Raw genomic sequence first — 24832 nt, 5'->3', positions numbered from 1 at the left:
AAAAAAAAAAGGTGGAGTTCGCTCGGTCGGTAAGGGTAAGAGTACTACGTGACCTTATGAGTGAAATTTTCGTGAACCGAACGGGTTTCGAGTCGACGGAGGTAACGAAATGGCAAATGTAAACGAACGGGGAAATTCGCAGGATATTGTTAAAGAAGTCTGCTGCGAGATTAGAATCGCGCAATCGACTCTTTTGGAGCGAAGTTTCGTTCGAGTATTGGTAAAAAAGGTAGACCAGATATTTCTATTCGTTATTGGAGATCGGGTGCTGGCCGACTTCAAGTAGTAGAGACTCGAGCTTGCAAACTTCGGGGTAAGAAGTTGTTGACGGTAAAACTTGTGTAAATCGTGTCTGACAAAGTTTACCTCCAACGCGATTCTCGATATTGACAAGATCGAGAGTCATGAATAAAATAAAAATCCTCGGCACCGACCAGCTTTAAAAAGTTTTCGGTTTCGCAGTCTCAGCGGCGGCTGTACAAAAGAGTTCCCAAAGAAATTCGCACTCGCCTGGTCACTTCCTGAAAATGTTCTCACTACATATTTTCCTGGTTACTTTTTTCTCTCGTTTTACCGCGTTCGGGCTATTCGGAAAATCATCAACAAGCCAAAAATATACGGTACGGAGAATCGTCAAACCTTCGGCAATGCTGACTTTTTTAATTCTCACGAGTTTGGCCGGAAAAACGATTTTTCCACTCGCGTGAAAAGGTCACGGAATAAGCCCACAGAAGCGAATGATTGCTCTCGGAGAGCACCGATCAACATGAATTCTCAATGGCGACTGTAAGAGCACAGCCTGTTGAAATAGCTTGTAGCGAAATCTTGCTTGGCTTGGCAGCATGAGCTTCGCTTCCGGCAAAAGCTAGGAATCCCTGGAGGGCGAGGTGGAGATAAATATTTGAGTTTCTCGTTGATCTCTAATATGTAACTTCTTTGAAACATGCTCTTACGGGCTTGTTTGGATATCCAGATAAGGTGAAAAGTGCAGCGCAAACATGCAGCTTCCGGATTGAGTTTTAATCTTGGCCTCTATTTCTCATTCCGCACACCGCCATCTCAAATCATATCAATCAAATAATAAATAAATTACCGTTGAATTTTGTTATAGCGAGTTAGAAAAAATTCGCATCATGTATAAATTAATTTTTTTGCGCCATTCATTGATTTGCATGATTTTGATTTCGACAAAAATTGTTGTTTCTTATTTTTATGGTATGGTTTTGTTTCGTCTGCTGAAAATTTAATACTGACGATAAAAATTTTTGTGGCAGATAATTTTCATCTTCAAAACAAACCAGAGTTAAATGCTAATTCCGCGAGAATATTTCAATCTTGTGTAAAATTTACTTCAACAAACTTTGAAGAAAAAATGTTGGTCATGAGATATAATCAACGAATCGATAATCTTCTGAAATTTATGCAGGGGCGACAGAGTCTAGAAATTTTGGGGCTAAGTTTTTCCGACAATTGAAACTCCTAGACAAAAAGAGAAAACAATAGCGTACTTTGTTGTCGGTTGTGTATTACTAAATATTTTTGTATCGTTATATTTCGGTCTGCTCTGACGTTGGTGCCCCTTGTTGTTTCGTATTTGCGAATCGATAAACATTCAAGAACATAATAAAATTGCGCTTATTTGCTTATTTTAATGGATAAACGGAAAATGGTATCTTGAAGAAAGGTGGATTCAACGTTTGCTGTGCAAGAACTCGGTTCGTAAAAAATTTACAAAACATACAAACAAGCCATTGTATGTTAGCTCAAATTGTAATTCTGACGAGTAGTGTGACGATTTCGTGCAATTTTTCATACTTGTCCTAAAAAGCTGGTGATTTAAAATAGGTTTAGGATCGATGACGGTTTATGATTGATCTTGTCAACATAAATATTGGAAAACAGAATTTTTATCCTTGCTGACTTAGTAATTGGCGAAGATTATTGCCTAACAATTGATTGTATTGTGCTGTTTGTTTTTTTTTTTCATTTATTTATTTATTAATTTTTTATTTCTTCTAAATAAAATATGTTTGAACTTATCTTTCGATAATTCAACTGAACAAAACTCATGCGTTTTACTTGATCGGTAATAGAAAATATTAATTTTGAAACGAATCCTTATCTATTAGGAACAACTTATCCCCAAGGCAGAAACAATTCAAGGGCTAAGAAATTCCTTTTTCCGGCTCACCGTGTATGAAAAACGTATGGGAATTAATCATGAATCAGCGTAAAGATCAAAAATAAAATGAATTCGACAAAGTATTAATAAACAGTAAAAAGAATTGCAAACATTTTTCCCAGTAACTTTTGACGCTTTTTTAAAATCGTAACTTTTAGCCTCGCACTTCCGTGTGAAAAAAAAAAGAAAAAAAACCTGTACAGATGGGAATTGCGAGGGTTGAAAAAAAAAAGGTCCCTTAATCGAGGCATCGAACTACGTTATGTTTCAATAACGATTCGGTGACAAAATTCCCTGTCGATACAGGAAGCGGCATCAATAATCCGTAAATAACGATGATAAATTTTATCCGAGGGCAGCGAGGCGGTTTTTTCCGTTCACTTTAACGCGTCGCAGCGCTAAAAGTTGGTAGAGTAAGGTAAAAATATGGGGTCTGATCGCGGGCGCTCTGACGACATGTGTCAAATTCTCCCCGCCCTCCGTCCGTCGGCTGCATCGATTGCAACGATGATATGTCGCGGGGTTGGTACACGAAATTGCGGTTGGACCTATTTATGAGTTTTTCGGATGGTATCGGCCTCGGACTCATCTATTATAGGAAATAGCCGAGCGAAAAAGCTTTTTCCTACTCGAAATTGGCTTTCGGACAAATAGGGGTCGCCCGCTTACACCGCCACCCTGGCAGACCTTTCGGCTGCGATCTTCCGTCTTGACTTCCCGTCGCTTTCCTGCTTCAGTCGATACCGCGACCCTCACCTCGAACCATGAGACGAGCGATACTCGGTCCCCCCATCCAACCCATCGCACACTTCAATAAAACAGGTATCGTTAAAAGAATTGTTTGTATATTGTTGGAATTGCGAAAACGAGGCACGCGTTACGATTTTGCGCTACTGTCGATCCTTTTTTGGTAATTGCAACGTAAAATTAGTTTCTGAGGCTTACTCTACTCTTTTAGTTAAATGAGACTTTAACGTCAATTTATTCTTGCACAAGCATTAAATTTTCGCAACAGTTGCGAGAAAATATAGTAACTGTGATCGTAATGAGAAAGAATGGTAACGGATGCCAGACTTTCCGGTAACAGCTAGAAAACTAATTTTCATTTTGTACCTAGAACAATATTTTTCGATTGTGGTAAAAAATGAAAATAGTCAAGGACCGAGCGGTAAACGAAACTAAAAATTTGCGCGCCAAATTCATCTTTTCGACAACAATCTTCTAGTAACACATCAACGAAGTTACTTGACCAAAACACTGGTGAATAAAATTTTATAACAAGGAAGGTGATTGTTAATTTTTGAATACGTAGCTACCCTCTTTGTAAAACCATATTTATATTGATTCGACCAAGTCTAGTTTTTTTGTTAGTTTAGCTACTACGAGTAAAATTGAATGCTTATCGTTTCGACTTACCTTTTTTGATTCATGGTATTTTGTTGTTTACAATGGGAGACTTAGATCTGTCTGCTGCCAAATTCAATGACACTTGCGTCACATGTCGGCCGTGACTCGAACTTCAATTGTTCAAAACAGAAACTCCAGACAGACAGCCGTGTCCGAGAAAATCAAGTTTGAAAAATACGACTGAATTCATAGTGCTTGAATGTTTGTCGGATGCCAGCGTCGCATAAAATCATCATAAAAAATCATATTACAACAAAAATATTCGTATCTAAAATATCCTAATATCAATTCTATTGTACGGAACCTTGTTCCTATTATAATCAGTTAAAAGTTTTTATGTTACGCACAGAAAGTGAATTTTTGTTGATCAGTAAACCGGATACGTTTTATTCATTTTATTACGAAATATTCGTACATTAATTAGCTATTGTGAAATTATTTTCTAAATTCGTAAGCTACGAAGTTTTTTTTCAAAATTCGAGAATAGAAAATTGTACTAGAATTGTGAACTTAAGCTGGGACTGCGAGTTCCTTGGTTTTAAATACATTGGTTCAAAACGGTTGAAATTTTAGAAAATCCATTCGATTCCACTCCATAATCGCTCGTTTGAATCGTAAGACAATTTTTTTTATGAATTCACTGCAACTTTTCTTTTTTACTGATATTAAATTGACTGCTCGTAAAAAAAAAAAATTGTGTTAGTTCGACTATCGGGCATGGTATTAAAATTGGTAAAATGTATCGATTTTTGACCAACCAACTTCTTTAATTTTGCGCCCGTTTGCAGTAACAGCAACCATATATCAGACCAAAAATGTTACACGAATGATAAGCCACGTGTTAAAAAAAAATTAGACTCGTATTAAAATTTAATTTCGCTTAATTGCGAAAAATTTAAAATCCGCGAATCTAAACAAGAAATTCAAAATTATCATAATTGTGAATCGTCGGTTTTTTAATGTACAGACTTATCTTGATTCCAATTATATTTTGGGAACAATATTTTAACCGCGGTGAATGATTTCTTGGAAAATCGTTGGAACAAAATTTTTTCTTAATTAATTGAAATCTTTTACAAACTTCGTCGTAATTAAATTTCGTAGCCGAAACATTTGTGAATTTAGGACTGTAGCAATCAACAATTCATGAAATTCAGGTTGGTTAAAATTTATGTTCATAAATAAATGATTAAAACATGAAGGGAGAAAATTCAACAGTCACGTAAGACAAAAACTCTCTCGAACAGTATCAGAGATCCGGCAGAATCGTCGCTCAATCCGAATAACATTTCGTACGAGAGCGTCAGGATGAGAAAAAAAGCGCGAAAGTGTAAAATTTTTCAACAGTCTTCGAGTTATTTTCATTTCGTTTTACGGTTCGACTAAATAATCGGTGAATCGTCGAACGAACCGAAACAGAGTTCCGAACAGATTTTTCGGTAGAACTGAGAAAAAAACTCAGTCCTCGTGAGACGGAATCTTATATATTTTACCACATTCATGGTACAGGGACTGACTTTGACTAATAATGATTTATCCACGACGGGTGAAAATTTATCACCCTTTCCAAGTCGGCGTGACAAAATTTATGACTCTTCTGATCCGCGGCCGTATCAATGGGCCTATAAACTGTGAAAACTCCACGAGGCCGGAGTCGAAACCCAGGATCGAAAGAACAAAATTCAGTTAGACCCGGAAATTGACGCGTCATGAGAATGTCGCGAGGGGCTTTGACAGTCAGACATAGTTTCCGAAGATTTATAGACATGATCGAAACGGGTTTCACATTCAGTTTTCACCGTGGCCTGGAAAAGCACGTGATGCATGCGACGCATTTGCAGTACTGTGTACCTTTTACTCTTTCAATATTCATGTAACTTTGTGCGCGAAAATGTACGTTCAACTTTAACGAAAAATCAGTTCTAAAATGCTTACTCCTTTTGGAAATCAATTTGTGTATTCAAGATGTTCTTGGGACTGCAAATCATGGAATAGATTAAGAAGTCAATTGTCTTCTTGAATTACCAACGTTAATTAAATAATTTCCTGAGGAATTTCATTCAATAAAGCAACGTTTTATCTCTCAGGTAACCGAATATTTTCAAATCGCTTATTAGCATAAGCAATTCACGTTTTAAATATGTTTTTATCACATATTCTGTTTTTAAACCATTCTCAAATAAATTATGTGTCAGGAACTGGTCTCGGGGCCAAGAGAGGAACAAACTTGCTGCAAAAATTGTTTGCAAACTTTTAGTTTGAAACTAAAACATTCTATTCGTCATTAAATCGAATACAAAAATAATAAATTATCGTTCAATTTCCGTGGTCTTTAATTTTTGTGATTTTATTGTTCAGACAATACGGTTTTCTTACTACACTCGTATTTCGCTCGAGCCGAAAAAATGCTAGGATAAAAAAGTAGATTTGAAAGGACGAGAAATGAAATAAAACATAATTTACCTACAAGCTTTGGAATTGAACAATGCTGTCGTATCAAATGGTCAAAATGCTCCTCTAATCAATAACTTTACGCAGACTCTTTGTAGGTGTGTAAAAAAAAAGAATTTCTTTCTTTTTTTGTTTTTTTATTATTCATTTTGTCATTGATGTATTTTTGAAGAACGTACCGTATAAAGAAAATTTTCGAATTGTTATCTACATCGTGTAAAAACTACCACAGTCTAATCGTAGATAATTTTATTTCTTGAACAATTTGTGTGTGTAAGTGTATGTGCTTTTATTTTTACTTTGATTAACGATGAGTTTGTTTTATTTTTTATTTATTTTTTTTTTTTTTTTCAACCGTTGACGTCATAATAATCACACGTATAAAAACGAATTACGATGCCACTATAAACTGAACAATGAAATATTTTACAGTTGGAAAATGATTTAATTCTTGAATATTTGCGAAGATTTGTTTTTCTTTTTCACTGTTTTCTCTTTTCACACAACCAGAGTCGAATAATTTTTTTCACTCAAAAATCATCTACGAACACATCGGTTAATTACTTGGAATTACACTCAATTGTGTGTAAAACAAAATCTTAGCTTCTTTGAGAAGTTCAGATGATAAGGTATTGCCAATTTTCACTTGGCTGGCATGATCGCTTTACTCTTCTTATTTTTTTTTTTGTCTGAAACGCGGGTGAATTGGTTTCATTTATCTGACACACTCCGCTCGGCTCTACTTATCGTTCACATGGATGAAACTTCAACCTTGCCGTGAAGGATGTAGAATTTCGGATGATACAGTCTGCGCGATACTTGTACAAGAGACTCCCGTTTGCTCACCAAATATGCAGTTTCGAATTTGACTTACGATTCGATGCTCAGCTGAACTCAGCAACATATATTTTCGGCTTCGCTAAAATCAACCCTCAAGTTTCTCCTACGCAAACATCTCCGTCTCGCTAGTCATACAAGGTGCATAACGCAAAGAGCGTTATTAAGTCATGGGTCAACTTGTCGTCTAAAGGAGCTTTCAATCTATTTAACTATTAAACATACGCCACGAATGTTTCCCGCTCAATTTTAGAATAATATTTTTCAAAATATACCGTCCACAATTTCTTTTGGATCAAGTTACAGAGTGTCAGTCGCAAAAATAATGATAATTGCAAAATTTGCTGACAAGATTTGGGAGAAAGGAATTGCTGAGTGATTCACAGGCCGAGAGTTGTGCTGTTATTTGAAAACTCCTTTACAACCAAAAGTTCAGAAGCATGTTGACACGTTTCCTTATGATATACGTTATAAGCAAGTGAGCTTACGTCTTTGGTATACATTAAGTTTGCAGAATGAGGAGAAATTTTGAGAAGTAGAAAAATAAGGGCAGTAATATTATTACAACTCAAGTCGAACCTAAAGGCACTTTTCTTAAATAAAATGCGTGCATTTATCAGATATGTTCAAGAAAGAAAAATGGTTATCGACTAGGTCAAAAAGCACATTTAAGTAAGAATAATTAAATGTTACATTGATCACTTCTACACTCCTTGGATCAGGAGAGTACGAACTACAAGAAAGCTGTCAAGATTTGAGACATTATAAAACACGGATCCAAGTAATTACCGCATCTATGCGCAAGATTGACACGTTGAAAAATGTAACCCCAGAAGTTGATTCTCTGCTCGAGTGATCAACGATGCGTTAATCCAGGAATCTCAAAGACGCGAGCTTCGAATACCATGAAGAGAAATTTCTGACGATCGTCAAGAGGTAGTGAATTATATTTCCATGACGGCAGGCGTCTTTCGTCCAGCGGAGCAAGTAACAAGCCCAAAGTGCACTTAGAGTCTCCATTACCTCGATGGATGGATTAGTCTGGGCATCAAAGTACTCCGGTAGCGTTAAACGCGGTCCGATCCTTGGGATAAAATATGCACTGAAACAGCAGCCATTTGGAACCGGTTCGGATAAGATATCATACAAGACGATCCGATAGGTTAAAGCTTGGTTTTAAAATGTTGAAGGTGATTTTCGGAAAAGCAGTGTGCGATTTATCCAGAACCACTACGAGACGATGGGCGGCGTTTCGTTTTTCAACATCGACAAAAATTATCGAGATGTTTCCGCTGGCCTGAGTGAAAATCTAACCGGAGGTGGATGAAATTTAACGAACAAATATGTACGTTTTGTATAATCATATTGTCAGAGCAAAGTTGAACGTGCGACGGGTATAAGAAACGGTCTCGCACGCCAGCCGAGCAATCAGCCGCACGAACGGGGCAATTACTATTATTCATAATTTTCCAACGTTTACTTATCGCCCCGGAGTTAACATATCGAGATCGTGACGCCCGGCCCGGAGGTCAAGTGGCGAAGGTATATATCAAAGTGGGCATTACAGAGGTCAGCATTAGCACCGACCTACAAACCCTTTCCAAAGAAGACGGCGACCGCCAAGCAGCGGCAGCAGCAGCATTTCGTTTGACAAGATTATTTATTCTGGATAATTACCTAAGTGCGAAGGGTAGATAACGCTAGAAACTCCCCATCGTTCCTGCGGGATAGAAGCCCCACCGATGTGGCAAACGGAAGGGGGAGATAAATTGCGCGGTATAATCAGGGGCGATCCGTCATCTTCAGGGCGGTCTGACCTCCTGCTGCTGGCCCGGAACGCGCATATCGCCACTCTATTTCAGACCCAAGCAAAAGCCGCAGACATCGTCTTATCTCGCAGTTTAACCGTACGTAGAAACCGCGATTCTCGCTCTGAAAGCTCTTGTGGTTACCGCTTAAGTTCACATCTGAAGTCGCCTGCTCCTCCAGCCATCGTCGATTCGTTCGTGTTGAGGAAGCTGCTTGGCCGAGAATCGATCATTTTTTATCAAATTTTTTGTTGCGAGATTGGACCGAGTCGGGTGTTGGCTGATTTGAAAATAATTTTATTTATTGGGGATAATGATAGCCTTTTGGGATACACGGCGCGTCTACCACCGCTTTTCAATTTCCTCTTGCACACAATATTTTCAGTAATATACGTTACATATGGGGCATTCCATGACATCTCGTAATTATTATTACATTGCATTTGTGACATAAGAATAGTCATAAAAGCTCATTATAATACGAGATGAAAAATGTCTATTCAAAGATATGTTATAACGAACTGAATTGCCCAAATTATCACCTGGGGAAATACTAGAAAGATACTTGAAATTTTATGTTGAGAGACGGCTCATTTTTCACCACTATTCTTGGAAATGATGTATTTGCTTTCAAAATGAAGCTGTTGAAAACATCTTATAACAATTTGTGGGCATTTGCAAGTAGATTATACCAGAAAAATCCGTAAGCTATTCTACAAATATTACGTGAGAAATCTTGCGCGCGATGAATTTTCAGCTTTTTATACTTTATTAAGATTGTACTCATTGTCAGTGAATCATCCCGATACGTTTAAAGAAGGATTTGATTTAGGTGAATTTACTCTAAACGATGTGAGAAATGCATACCTAAAACCTCTGAAAATTTAAAAACTTTCCCGATTCAAAGGAATCTTTACGGAATGAATCGCATATAAAGACTGAAAAATGATACATGCAAAGTCAAAAAATTGGGCAAAAATTATCAATCCAAAAAACTTTTGGATTTCAACGCAATCCCAAAATATTTTTCATCAAGTTCTGACATTTTCTATTCTTCTATCTCTGATAGCACCGAATTAATACCAGTTTCTTACGCTATGAAAAACTGATCAGCAGGCAATAAATCCCAAATAAAATAACTGAAACCGTAAAATATGAAACGATAAAAATTCAAGTACAGTTATATGTCTCTAAGAAACGGCTGACTTTATGATGTACTAGGAAATTCGGCCGAAAAGCTGTTGCAATACCGAGAAAACACCACGCGTGAGAAAAGATAAATTTTCCCGGTTTATTTTGTTCCTGGATAGAGTTGCCTGAAAAAATTTTCTCTGGGAGTCACTGAGAATCGATACACCAATTTTCTTACCATCATTTATTTCTTGTGCAATCTTAATAACTTCCAAATGCTTTGGGATAGGAGCCTTCTGGTCTGCTTTGAGGGAGCTTAATGCATAGCAAAGTAGTAGGAAATATATTTTCACGAAATGAGAGGCGCGGATCAACTCGATGAATGCAGAGCAAAGGAGCTTTTCTCCTTGAACAACGGTTTTGTATACATATATATACACATACATATGGTTGAGGGCAAGTTATTTCAGATGAAAAAGAATCCACTTCCGCCTTCGAATCACACAACGAAGAAATTATTCCAGCACCAATTTAAACATAGTGCATGATTGAATTCACCGCGATTCAAGTATAAGATATTCAATTTCAGGATTTCATCGCGCTTTATCACTAGATCCCCATTATAATAAATATGTTGTACGGTTTTTGCCATATTTTTTAACATAATGAAAAAATAGAAAATATTTGTTAACTTGATTGTAAATTAATAAGAAACGACCGCATCAAGATTCTTCGATTGCCCAAAATTACGCAGATCCTCCAATTTTCTATTAAATTGACATGAAATTATGTATTATGTAATAGAAACTTCGAAATTTGACGTTATATTTCATTTTCATTTCTCGTGTGACTGGCGGAAATTTGGTATCATTGAAGCTGAACCTTCAAACTTTCATCAACTCGAATATGAGAAATTTATTTGAGGTACTTCATACATCGAATAACAACTTCAAAGTGTCTATAAAGGTATTCGTAATATTGATGCGGAATGTTTCAGCGACGCTTCACTTTGACATAAGTCTTGTACAATATATACGTAGGTATACGTATGTCGTAGTATAAGGTGTACAGACCGTTTTCGGTTGTGTTAAAGTGCCTACCGCTGAGAGGCACAAATGTCGTTAAAGCAGACCTACCGAGTTATCAGTAGAAAGCTCACTGCCGATAACTCTGTAGGTCTGCATTACCGATATTCGTGCCCTTTAGTGGTAGGCAACCCAACATGCTGTGGCATTTACTCGGAAACAACTTGTACATACATGTTCGCTCAGATGATATTCTGAGATACCGCAAACAATATGACATTAATGTTTCAGGATTATGAGAAGCGCGCGCGAAATTCCTTGCCCCTATATTGTGAAATGTGAAATACGTATCTATCGTTTTCTAGAGGTTTACAACTGAGAAAGTTTTAATGCTTACGGTAGAAGATTCTGCCTCAGTATCATATATATGGTACAGAACTGGAATTCTAATGCCCGATAGAAAATGCGAGAAGGTATTCGATGAACTAAGAATACAGCTGCACAGAGAATTGCGAGAAAACGAAGCTGGTAGTAAAAAGTTCACGTATTCTCGAGTGACTGGTTCTATCCGACTCGAGTCACTTCTTATTACAATATCAAGCACTCCAGCGGCCAAAGTATACGTACATATATGGTATAAATAATATTACAAAAGCGAGCTTTCAAGAGTGAAGATAACAAATTTCCCCCCATCGTCCGTGTCATTAATCCTCCGAAGGTACGTGGCGGGGTGGAGGGCGAGACGCTGGCACCGTTTCGAGTAACTCGTGTAATAAAAAAATGATCCATCGTCCGAGGACGGGGAAGAATACGGCCATTCGGAGCTAAGACATTGAGGAGCGTAGCTTGCGTAAGCCGTGGCGATGTAAGAAAAGCCGACAGCGCAGTCAGATGCAGTTTGCCAGGCTCGCCGCTTCTCGTCTCTCGAAAAACCGACCCCTACCCACGCTGGAATTTCACCCTCCCTCCCCCCCTTACCCAGGCCCGGAACGAAAAGCTCTCGAGGATCGAGCGGCAATCATTCATGGGTTGGTCCTCTTCCTTCTTCCCTCGACCCTCGGTTCCGTGTCTTCATTACTGACCCGGGAAGGCACAATGGAGACGTCGCGTAAACTCTACTCGTGACTAGAATCAAAAACAACGGCGGAGGGTTTGTGCTACGGTGGAGAGAAACAGAGGTTCAAAGATAATCGGGATAAAGAATGAGAAGAATGAGAATAAAAAGCGAACCCGTCAACGGCAGCCAGCTAATAACTGAGAAAGCGTCAAGTTTGCGTCGTTAAACATGCGCTGCGTAGACAGAGGCGAGTTACAAGTTTTGCTCCGAGTGGGAAAGTCGGGACGACGGTTTTGTACTTACGCTAGCTTATAACATGTATGTATATACTGGCTTTGGCTAATGGGCCAACGTCAAGGATATTTTCCTACCTTTTGCACGATTTTGCGCTCGCTAATCACCCTAAAAAGAAACTCGTTTCCGTAACTGTGGACTAACAATCGTTAATTAACCGGGCGTTGAAGGAAGCTGTTACCGTAAAACTTGTACCGTTGTCAAGCGTAAATTTTCAGCCGCTTTAACTCGCCGCGTCTCTATTGGCATTGAGAAACGGTTTGTTTTACGATAAAAATTATTCCTTTGTCTCGTGCGATTCTTGTAGTTCCACAAAACTGTTTCGTTCCTTTGAATATAAATTTGCCTCGCTGCACATAATTAGGACAGATAAAATTTAGGTACCAAAGAAGATGAAGAGTAAGAATAATCGATGTAACATAATTGAAGATAGCATTATTTTTCATTTGAATGTGTATTTGAAAATGTTTCCCGGTGATCACTGAATGAAGGAAAATCATAAAACACCAAATCGGTAATTAAAAAATATTGAATGACTCGTGATGGACAATAGAACGGTATATTTGTGCTAAAGTGAAATGACATCCAAGCCTTTATTTTCATTTTCCATAAAACATGCTCAAGGTTTCACTTATGTTTGGGAACTCAGAATTCCAAAGCACGCCTAAACCTTTCAAAAACATGAACACTCACGTTATACCGAAGCAATTCGGCGAATGGCTTTCAGAAACCTCTCAAACAGGTGTAAATATTTGTTACGGCTTAGACGTTACATCGGAGTAAGATGTTGACATTCCACCACCGCACGAAGTAGTGAAAGTATAAGAAATTTGTTCTCTGCAGAAAAACTGCGTCGATACATGCGACGAGAGGTGACAAAATTTAGAATTTGTTTGGATTAAAAAAACACCTCCGAATCATTTCACTTAAGCTACAAATATGGACGATTCCTACAAGTTAACAGAAAGTGCAACTGAGCTGCAGGTTTACCATTTCCGAGTCAAAACTTAGGCGGCAATCGAGTTACAACTTTTTACTGCAACTCAATTAATTTGACAGCAGGGGAAAATTTGTGAAAAAAGAAAGGAAGAAATATTTGAGACGAGGTTTGAATAACTTGTACATTTGCACGATAATTCCCGCGCTAGCATGCGTTCAATTTATCAGCAACTCTTTTCCGTAAGGGTTTCAGAAGAAATGAAAAATTCAGCGCAATACCTGATTTTCGCGGAAATAATTTTGTCAAAGTTTTGGCTTGTCAAAAGCTCAGATACGTTTCTGTTTTCCAACAACTTTCCGTGCTCGTCAAAATTTTAGTAGAAACTATACAGGCTGAGCTTGCAGCTGGGAGTATCAGGACTTGAATAAACGTGCAGCGGCACTTTAAAGCTGTGGAGAAACCGATGAACTCGTTCAAAACGACACAGCAGACAAGAGCGGAATGTGAGACTCGATACTTTTCAACTCCCCGCAGGCATTGGCTTCGTAAGCTCGCCACAAAATCGACTTGGATAGAGAATTGAATGCCTGCGTTTTTCGGCCTCTCGCTGTGATCGATTCAAGATTTAATTGCTCCCGCTACGATCGCCTCGCAAACAACACACTTGTGGTGTAAAAGTCAAGAATTTTCAGCGACTGTATTCAATAATTAAATCCAGAACTTGTGGTTAATACCTAATCAAATATATTTTTAATAATACAGTTTTTTCAATGTCACATTCGTCAATCATACATATCATAATTGCAAGCACAATTGATTGTCGCAACCTGTGATTGAGTCACCTAATTTTTTTTTTTTTTGGTGAATACATAATGAGAATTGCAATACCGGTTGCTACTCGAATCGAGGTTTACTCGGTAATAAATTACATGGCGTATAAAATGTTCTGGTAAATGTGAAATGGAGTTGAGCGTACAACTTCGAGACAGTAGGCGAAGTTAGTCTGCAAGGGATCGACTTTGTCCGGCGGATTTAAAATTTTAATATATAGCTGATTGAGTCGAATCCGATCTGGATGCTAATTGAAAGTTGAAATGGAAAGAAGAACCAATTTGAATACATTGGTGTCTAGGAACTTTCTTATTGCCCGCGTGATATCGGTATATATTATAATAAGAAGGAGCCTGAGTACACCGGATGTATTTTCAGCTGACATTTTTCATAACGCTGAACGAGCTCTCGCTCAATATCAATATATACTCCCGAACTGGCTGTGCGACGGATTCTTATATACACGCTAATATACAAGGTACAGTATACGCCTTTATTCGTGTATACCGGGTTATTCCGTCGAAACTTTCCGTAGGAAATATAACGCAAGATAAATCTTCCCATACTTTAAAAATTCAGGGTATATTTTATTAATGAACATTTGTCCCATGGTTCACAATTCTGGAGAGAACGAGTTAAGGAATCGGTCAATCGTGACCAGTGAAATAAATACCGGCCACTAAAATGAATACTTGCAACTGCGGAAATATACTTGCAGGATTTGGTGAAAATCTATCCTGAATTGCATTATCGCAGGCCAATTTCGATAAATTATATCCTGAATTGCTGGTGGCTTCACTCAAAATGTACCCTAAATTGTCTAAATGCAAGCGGGTCTCTATAAAGGTATTCCCTGAATTGCATAAATGCAGGCTGATTTCGATAATATGTACCCTGAATTGCGTAACCGCAAGAGAGTTACCGTGAATTGTACCCTGAATTGTATGATGCCGGCGGGTTTTGGCGAAGCGTACCCCGAATTGCATAAATGTAGGCGGATTTAGATCAAATTTACTCTGAATTGCACAACTGCAGGCGGATTTCGTTGTAATATACCCAGAATTGCATAACTGCAGGCGGATTCCGTTGAAATGTGCCTTGAATTGCATAACTGCAGGCAGATTTCGTTGAAATGTACCCTGAACAGCATAACTGCAGGCGAGTTACGGTAAATGTACACAGATTTACCCCGTGTCAAATCGCTCACGTAACATTTTCACGTAATATCCCGGTATGTCAGAAAAAATATAGTTTGAGAGTTTGTATGCGGATCGATCTTGACGCAGAAGAGGAGTTGGAAGAATTTTCTCTTCACGTCCACCACTAAATCCGTTAACAATGGTAGTTCGCAGACAATGGGAGTGAAATTTCAACTATGATGGAATTTATGGTCCTGCAGCAACAGCGGTAAAAGCAGGATCTATGAAAGTAGGAAGGTCGGTATAATATAGCTACTGGTGTATGAAAATCAAGCAATGATTTTACGAGACTCCGAGAGGTATAAATATTTAAATATCCACCGGAGAAATAGAACGCGGGTATTGGAAAACAACAAAGTTGCTGCTCACTCTCCCGAGAGAATGCCAAACGTTGCTGCGGCTCCGCGATCCTCCGCCTCGCTGTGTACACTGCAGACTGCTGCGCCTCACTACGGCGTGGTACGAGCAGAACGGCACGAGGCCGGATGGATAGGTACCTACTTTATCAAAATGCACGGAATTTTACAGTTCCTCAAGTCTGATTTGAAATTCAAATTCGGTTAGACGCCGAGATGCTCTGAGAATCCTTTGAATACTCGCGGTAACATCTGTCATATCGCACTGCTCGCGTGACAATGGACTACTACATGGCTTTTCGCCTTCGTTCCTCCAGATGCTTGAACCACCACGGTATCAACCTTCCGAGTCGAAACTTGGCTTAATTAAAGCAGGTATATCTCACTCGGCTACAATGTATCGCCTCCTTCACTTGCATTCTGATATTGCTGGGGAATACTAAATTTCCATCGTTTGATGTATGGAACTCGATATACGGCACTCTATGATATGGATTATTACGTGGGGCGATGTAGTGATTATTGGCATCTTCATTCATTCGTTTAAATATTCAATGTAAAAATCGTGAAATTTGTTTCGAACTTTCCCATCCGAGGTGGAGTTGTTGTTGGTGCTACATCACTGAGCAAGCTTATTTCTTATCTTAAGCTGAATAAATTATTTATAAGGTTGATGAATACATCAAGTTTTTGGTATCCGACATTTTTTCCTCAACAAGAACCCAATTGGAATGAAAAGAATGAATAATAATTAATTTTGTTTGAACGACTTCGAACGTGGAGAGTTACCATCCAATTACTGCTTGCAAGCTCTGCAAATTGGTCTGAAATAACACAGCTGACTTAACGAGTATCAAAGTTCTATGTGCAATATATGTATAAACATCGATCGTTTGGAAGTAGGTGTCATGCATTTCTTCTTACGAGGAACCTTTACTTGATTTAGTTTTCCTCTGTTGAAAGAAATATCGCCACGTCTGTACACAGCATTCTGGAATGAAATAATTTCCGTTGCAGGAAAGATTTCTTCGATAAAACCGATAAGAAAACGTCCGAGAGAAGAAATCGAGGATGCGATGGATGTCGGATTAGCGAACGCAATGGCTGACAGATGGACACTGGCTGTAGCGAAGACTCATGTACGGTCATTGGTCACTGAAAGCTTTGAAAACTCTCTGGCGAAACCGATTCTGATCGGGTGATAAAAATGTTGCTCATCCCAAGATGGAAGCGAAGCACTATCCTCATATAAAGAGCAAGGAATCACTTTTGGATTTCCACTCGATGAGTTTATCCGTTCATTGACTAAGGCCATACATTCGTGGGATTGTTAAGATCGAAAGGATGTCGGTGACAAGAGTGGGATTTCAGAATGATGTCATAGGAGGAGATCCACACAAGCAGTAGAAGCGATAAGATAAGTTCCAAGAAACGGCGAAACGCGCAATTCGATTTCGACAGATAGGTGAAATCCATTGTGAGGGGAACTGGCGTTTGCGATATACAATGTGGCACTGATGGGGGACGAGATGTGTTGACAGGACGGAGCTGCCTTGCTTCGTACCGCAAAGTTGTACGGAGAATGGAGATGGATGGTAATTTCGGCAATCACGCTACGTTATTTGCATCTCAGATTTTAGAGAGAATTCTCGTATCCGAGTTTACTTCCGTTACCGTTGTCGTATCTTAAAGGGAAACTTCATCTCCGTTTTTCTTCCAACTCACGATCACCCCACTTTTCCAATTCCAAGCCCTGGAACAAAAACACCAAATAACCATACAGATTTCCGTCACGATAATACCACGTGATGAAAATACAAAAGAACGACGGGGTTACGTGTGCGAAAATTATGTTGGTGAGATGTCACACGCTTAGACATTCTATTCATCATATATATCGATACCAATAGTTGCCGATTTTCTATCTAACGCTTGACGTTTCATTAGGGCTCGTGAAGTTCGGTTCACAGAACTCTCCAAAGCAATCTAACCCCTCGGTGCATCTTGTAACGATATTACATGCGAGTCACATAGAATATAAAGTAATTCGTATGTACGCGCCTTAAGCACATACAACGTTTCAAAATAAAGGGCAAACGCTTAACTCTAGGTGTCACGTCGGTCAAGATCACCTATCCGGTGAAATAAGTGTAACTCTCTCTCTCTGCGAGCCGGGGTCGAAGCGAACGGTCGATATAAAGTCTAGTCCTGTCATATTCACATTCTTATAATTTCGTTAACCTTTGGGAAAACAAAACAAGTAAAAAAAAAAAAAATTGAGACGACGATTCATACAAGAAGTGTAACCCAACGGAATCCCAATCTTTCGGAGCCTGGGAGCCTAAAGAACAAATCCAAATATCTGATCGACGAACGACCACGCAGTATAATCGGTGAAGACCGATTCTATAAAAGGAATATCCAAGAACTTCAACATCCATGATCATCTACGGAGCCGTTAGGCCACCTCTCTTCATCAGAGATATTCCGAGCTAAGTCATCGTTTCATTACTGATTTGTAGGTGGATTGTGCCACAAATCTGTAATAGCCTTCTTAAGTCAGTATTTTATATCTTCGTCTGTTAACTTTATTGTAATCTCACCATAATTTAGAGTCCTTTGTCAGTAGATTCATTCTTTCACTAGAATCATTTTTAAATTTGAAGCATAAAGGAAAAGAGAGCCAGTCTTTCGTTAATATGGTACAAAAATTTTACCAGAATAATTATATACAAAACGTCGGTAATCGCATTGAGTAATTTTAACGTGTGAATGAAAGAGTGAATGAGATTTTCTATGATTGCCTGTTCTTTTAAAAGGTTATACCAAAACTCAATAAATCTGTGTTCTACATTGTTTCCTCCTGATTTAATGTATTTTGTTTATTGAATATATCTAGATTTCTAATATAACATAAAATCAAAACGTATCGGTTGAACCTCAAAAAAAAAAACCGTTACAAAATGGCGCCCGAACATAAAGTTTAGACATAAAGAAAGTAAACATAGGATTAAATTTGAAACTTCGTCGTTGAATGTTTGTATGATTGACCTTAGGTAGTAATTGTAAGAAACATATATTACGCGATAAATAGAAATATAAGAATTTCAAAAGTACATGGCACCAACGATTAAAAGAACACCTGTTAAAACTAGGTCAAGGATCACAAATAAACCAAGGAGGTCAGAACCTGACATATCAAAAGCAGGCAATAGTCAAATACGAAATAATACAGGCGAGATGGAGGGAGAACTGGAGCGTTTGAAGGAGGAAATGGCGAGTTTCGCGGGTTTACGAAATACGATTGAACAGCTACAGGCACAACAAGCAACTAACGCACAGCTGGCAAACGAAGTCGCATTGTTGAAGCTCCAGAACGAACAACAAAGACAGGCTCTTCAACAGATACAGAATCCAGTTCAACAACCAGTTACCAATAACGATCAAATATCGGTGAGTGAGTTAATAGTAAGTTTGCAACGAAGTCACATTGATGCCAAAGCTCCCGAGTTTACAGATGAAGAAGTTATAAATCCTATTGAATATTTGGAAAATTTGGAAAATTATTTCAGGTTAAAATGTGTGAAGGAAGAGTGTAAATTGTCGATAGTCGAAAGTAAATTATCAGGTAGAGCAAAAATATGGTGGGAAGCGAGTAAAGAAACTATCAACACGTATAATGATTTTAAAGAAGCCTTTAAAAATAAATTTTATTCCATTCCAATCCAAGTTAAAGTCAAAACAAAGTGGAGTTCAAGAAGGTATAATCAACAGGATGGTTCACTTCAAACATATTTTTTTAAACAGCTTAAGGAAGCAAAATACCTATTACCGAAACTAGACCAGTTCGAAATAAACTATACCATTATCCAACAATTACCATATAAAATTCGTGATACTCTAGCAACTGTGAATATGGCGGATACAAAAATAATAGAACAAGCTTTATCGCAATTAGATGTAAATTATGAAGAAAGAAACAATAATAAACACAAATATCAAAATCAAAGTAACAACAATCAAGTGAATAATGTAAACAACATGCAAATTCAACATAAACAACAGCAACAGATAAATAATACAAGTAGGCAACAAAATTATCCAAATGCTGCAAACAACTTTTATCAAAATCCTCAATTTGGTACAAACTTATCACCATGGCAATATCAACCGCAAGTTCAAGCATCAACAAGCAACCAAATGAATTTACCAAACGTCAATTATCCACCACCTTATTTCTCAGGAACCAATAATCAGATACAGTCATTACAAACTCAAATGCAAACTAACACCAATAATTTACAAACCAGTCCAAATAGAAATTTAAACTAATAAACAGCTCGATGTGTATAAGTCCGACATCGAGTTGGGATTATGCAAATTTAGTTGAGGACTTAATGCACGAAATTGGTAATGCTGAAGAAAAAATTGAAAGAGTAAAACAAAACTTATCGAATGGTCCAAATGTAGTAATAAATGTGTTAAATTATCGAATGGTAGCTTTATTTGATTCAGGAAGCCAAGTAACATGTATGTCTGAAAAAGTATATAAATCTCTCAAAGGTAATCATAGTTTAAATGAACTACCAGTTACAAATGTAGTAGTTTTACCAGCAATTGGGAAAAAGCCCACAGCGGTTAAGCGACAAATTTTGGTTGATGTTCATATAGGATCGCAGAAAATCACAACAGCTTTTTTAATTATACCGCATCTGTCTAGTAGTGTGATTTTTGGTAACGATTGGCTTGATATTAATAAAGTAGTTTTAGATTACGGTCAGAAAACAATTAGTATTAAAGGTAAAGTAATAGCTCCACCACTTTTCTCATACGACCGGGAACCTGCGGAAAGGTTGAGCTCATTTGCACAAAACGCGAAAATATATATCAAAATTTTAAGAACTGAAGATTCAGAAAAAGAACATGAAAAAATAGGTAAAGAAATATTTAAAAAGAATTCAAAGAAAGAGAATAATAATGAAGAAAATAAAAATGATGATGAAGATATAAAAACAGTTTTTGAAAATATCACAACTAAAGATCCTGAATGTGATAATGATGATAAAATGTCAGAAACACATGAAAATGTGATGCAAATTGACAATGAATCTGATTGTGTAGAAGAGAATAAAATTGATGAAGAAACAGAAATAAATTTAAAATATATCTTTGTAGAAAATGATGAAATTGATAAAAATATTTTAGTAGATAAGGAAAATATATGTGTAGCAATAAGTGAATTTGATAAAATTGCATCGGTAGATCAAAGAGATAATCCGAGAAATAATGAATTAGAAAATCTAAATTTGATGTGTGTAAAAAATAATATAAAATGTAATGAATCTGTATTTCAAAATGTAAACGAACATGAACAAAATAACGCAGAAACAATAGAATCACAAGACCATAATTTTTACAAAAAGAATTTAGTTTGCCAGAAAACAGTAGAATCGGAAGATCACAATTTTTTTAAAGATAAATTGGATGAAAATATCGAATCAATTTTAATAGAACAAATTCAAGTAACAAGATCTCAAACAAATGATCAAAACTTTTTCGAATCTGTCCGGTCGATCGCGAATAATCTTATGGGTACAAGTGAAGAGCAAAAAGTTGAGCTGGAAAAATTGCTAATTAAATATGAAAAACTATTTTCAGAGAAAGCCGGATGTACAAACATTTATGAACACTCTATCAAATTACTAAAAGACAAGCCAATCGTTAAAAAATCATACCCGGTACCATTTAAACTTAGAGAAGCAGTAGATGCAGAGATAAAGAAAATGCTTCAAGCAGGAATTATAGAAAGATCAAATAGTCAATACTGCAATCCATTGCGAATAGTACAAAAGAGGGAGAATGGAGTGAGGTTATGTTTAGATGCCAGATATATAAATGACATAATTGAGTCTGATAACGAATGTCCACCACCAATAAATGAATTATTAAGAAAATATCATGGTGTAAAATACATGACATCTACTGATCTAACACATGGATATTGGCAAATCCCGCTAGAGAGAAATTCACGTCAATATACAGCTTTTTTACACGGTGGCACTTTATACCATTTTTGCAGAATTCCATTTGGTCTCAAGACGGCAGGAAGTGGATTCATACGTGCCCTAAATATGGCATTAGGTAATGAATTTACCTCCTTTCTGACTTGTTATATAGATGATCTTTTAATAACCTCAACTGATTTTGATTCTCATATGAAACACCTAAGCCTAATATTTGATCGTTTAATGAAACACAATTTTACACTTCGTCTAAATAAGTCACTTTTTTGTAAGAAGTCAATCGCATTTCTCGGATACGTTATAACACCTGAGGGAGTTAGTCCCAACCCAGACAAAATCAAGGTGATTAGAGAATTTCCAGTACCAACAAGTAAAGTGATTTTACAACGATTTTTAGGAGCGTGTAACTTTTACCGGCAGTTTAGCATAAAATATTCGAACTATGTCACGCCCTTGAGAGATTTATTAACAGACAATACACCGTTTAGATGGACAGAGAAACATACGAAAGCATTTAAAGAGATAAAGGAAAGTTTTATAAACTGTGTAACCCTTAATCACTATTTACCTGGCGTCATATGTAGAGTACAAACAGACGCAAGCGATCTTGGAATAAGTGCGATTTTGTACCACATTGATGAGGAAGATAACCATAAAATTATTTCACTTATAAGTAAATGTTTGTCGAAAGCAGAATTAAATTACACAACTACGGAAAAGGAATTACTGGCAATAATGTATGCATTAGATAAATTTAGAATTTGGTTAATTGGAAGTCCATTTGAAATAATAACAGATCATAAAGCATTAACTTTTATAAATACAGCACCGTTTTTAAGTCCACGATTATCACGATGGGTTGTAATCTTACAACAGTACACATTCACAGTCAAGCATTGCAAAGGAAAAGATAATGTGGTGGCAGATTTTTTCAGCCGAAATATCAACGGGAAACAAAGTACAAACGAACGTAACAAGTTACTAATAGCAAAAATAAACCAACTGCTAGTAGATAATGTAGAACTCGAACTAAACAAAATCGCATCTCAAACTATTAAAATGAATCCAACGTTGATAAGAAACCTGAAAAATTTAAAACAATTGCAAATAAAAGATGAGGAATTGAAAAATATCATAAATAAATGCAATACAGATTCATCTGATGGTTGTTACAAAGTACATGAAGACTTGTTGTTTTATAAAAGTAAATTCGATCAAAATTGGCGAGTAGTAATCCCACAAAGTATAGTAGATTTACTCGTAATTTCTGTACATGAAAAAATAGGTCATATGGGTGTATATAAAACATACCAATATATTAACAGATATTATTACTGGCGAAAAATGAGAGAAGGTATCAAAAAACGTATTCAAGCATGTGACACATGTCAAAGAACAAAGGCATTATCCTACAGCATGCAAGGAAAGTACAAGCAGGTAACAGCTGATCACCCGAACGAATTGACTACAATTGACTTCTATGGCCCTCTGCCGAGATCTATTGGGGGAGTCCAATATTTGTTAGTTGCAATAGATGCATTTTCAAAACTAGTTACGTTATACCCCATAAAACGAGCTACTACAACAATAGCATTAAATAAAATAATCAACGAGTACTTTAAAAACGTAGGAAAACCAAAAAGATTGCTATCCGACAATGGAACTCAATTCACAGCTGCTAGATGGAAAGTCGAATTAGAAAAACAAGGAGTAGAAGTTTGCTATTCATCAATTAGACACCCACAATCCAATCCTACTGAACGAGTGATGAGAGAACTGGGGAGATTTTTCCGTACCTTCTGCAATGATAAGCATACTAGATGGGCAAAATATGTCAAAGAAATCGAAAAATTATTAAATTTAACAACACACCATAGCACCGGTTTTATTCCATACGAACTTCATTTTAATAAAACAGCGCATGATGAATTAACAAAAATTGTAAAATTTCCAGACAGAATTGAAAATAGTCACGATATTAAAATATTGTTAGCCAAAGAAAACTTGAAGAAAAATTTTGAATATAGAAGCCGGAATCAAAAATCAATTTCAACTGTAATTTTAAATGAAGGAGATCTAGTTTTACTACGTGTACCATATCCATCCTCCGCTATCGATAAATTAACACACAAATTCTTCCATTTGTTTAAAGGTCCGTACAAAATAAACAAAAAAGTTAATGAAAATGCATATAATTTAATAGATACAAAAAATAAAAACAAAAACTTGGGAACTTTCAATCGTGTGAGTTTACGCAAATATTATCAGCCCACAAATCCAAGTGCTAAATAACAGATAATTTCTTGTAATGAAAATTCACGAAAAACTCGTCATGAATCCTTCAAATGTTCTAATAAGTCCAACATGCATAGATTATAGAATTTTTTAGATGTAAGTCCAGTTAAACAAAATGTTTGCTAAAAGAAAATGTGATTAGATTTTAAAATGATAATTTTAATGATGAATGATGAAGGATGAATGGATTGAATGATTGATAAGTAAGAAGTAATTTAAAGAGAGGTTTTTAGATTTTACTGCAAATATAGGATAACGAGTAATTTTCGATATTTTCGTTCTCACAACAATCTCGAAAATGGGGGGGGTGATGTAACGATATTACATGCGAGTCACATAGAATATAAAGTAATTCGTATGTACGCGCCTTAAGCACATACAACGTTTCAAAATAAAGGGCAAACGCTTAACTCTAGGTGTCACGTCGGTCAAGATCACCTATCCGGTGAAATAAGTGTAACTCTCTCTCTCTGCGAGCCGGGGTCGAAGCGAACGGTCGATATAAAGTCTAGTCCTGTCATATTCACATTCTTATAATTTCGTTAACCTTTGGGAAAACAAAACAAGTAAAAAAAAAAAAAATTGAGACGACGATTCATACAAGAAGTGTAACCCAACGGAATCCCAATCTTTCGGAGCCTGGGAGCCTAAAGAACAAATCCAAATATCTGATCGACGAACGACCACGCAGTATAATCGGTGAAGACCGATTCTATAAAAGGAATATCCAAGAACTTCAACATCCATGATCATCTACGGAGCCGTTAGGCCACCTCTCTTCATCAGAGATATTCCGAGCTAAGTCATCGTTTCATTACTGATTTGTAGGTGGATTGTGCCACAAATCTGTAATAGCCTTCTTAAGTCAGTATTTTATATCTTCGTCTGTTAACTTTATTGTAATCTCACCATAATTTAGAGTCCTTTGTCAGTAGATTCATTCTTTCACTAGAATCATTTTTAAATTTGAAGCATAAAGGAAAAGAGAGCCAGTCT

General features: G+C 37.0%; 1 protein-coding gene across 1 annotated transcript; it reads left to right on the top strand.

The window, feature by feature from the left end:
- LOC124177875 (putative uncharacterized protein DDB_G0272516) lies at positions 1-22167 on the top strand. The gene is made up of 3 exons (XM_046560777.1): positions 1-16; positions 14118-14120; positions 17780-22167. The coding sequence occupies exon 3, from the start codon at positions 18636-18638 to the stop codon at positions 19848-19850; it is 1215 nt and encodes a 404-aa protein (XP_046416733.1). The 5' UTR covers positions 1-16; positions 14118-14120; positions 17780-18635; the 3' UTR covers positions 19851-22167.
- The last annotated feature ends 2665 nt before the right edge of the window (positions 22168-24832 follow it).

This window comes from Neodiprion fabricii, chromosome 3 (genome assembly GCF_021155785.1).
Source record: "Neodiprion fabricii isolate iyNeoFabr1 chromosome 3, iyNeoFabr1.1, whole genome shotgun sequence".
Classification (NCBI taxonomy): Eukaryota; Metazoa; Arthropoda; class Insecta; order Hymenoptera; family Diprionidae; genus Neodiprion; species Neodiprion fabricii.
The sequence above is the reverse complement of the archived record's forward strand: the minus strand, read 5'-3'. Positions and strand labels throughout refer to the sequence as shown.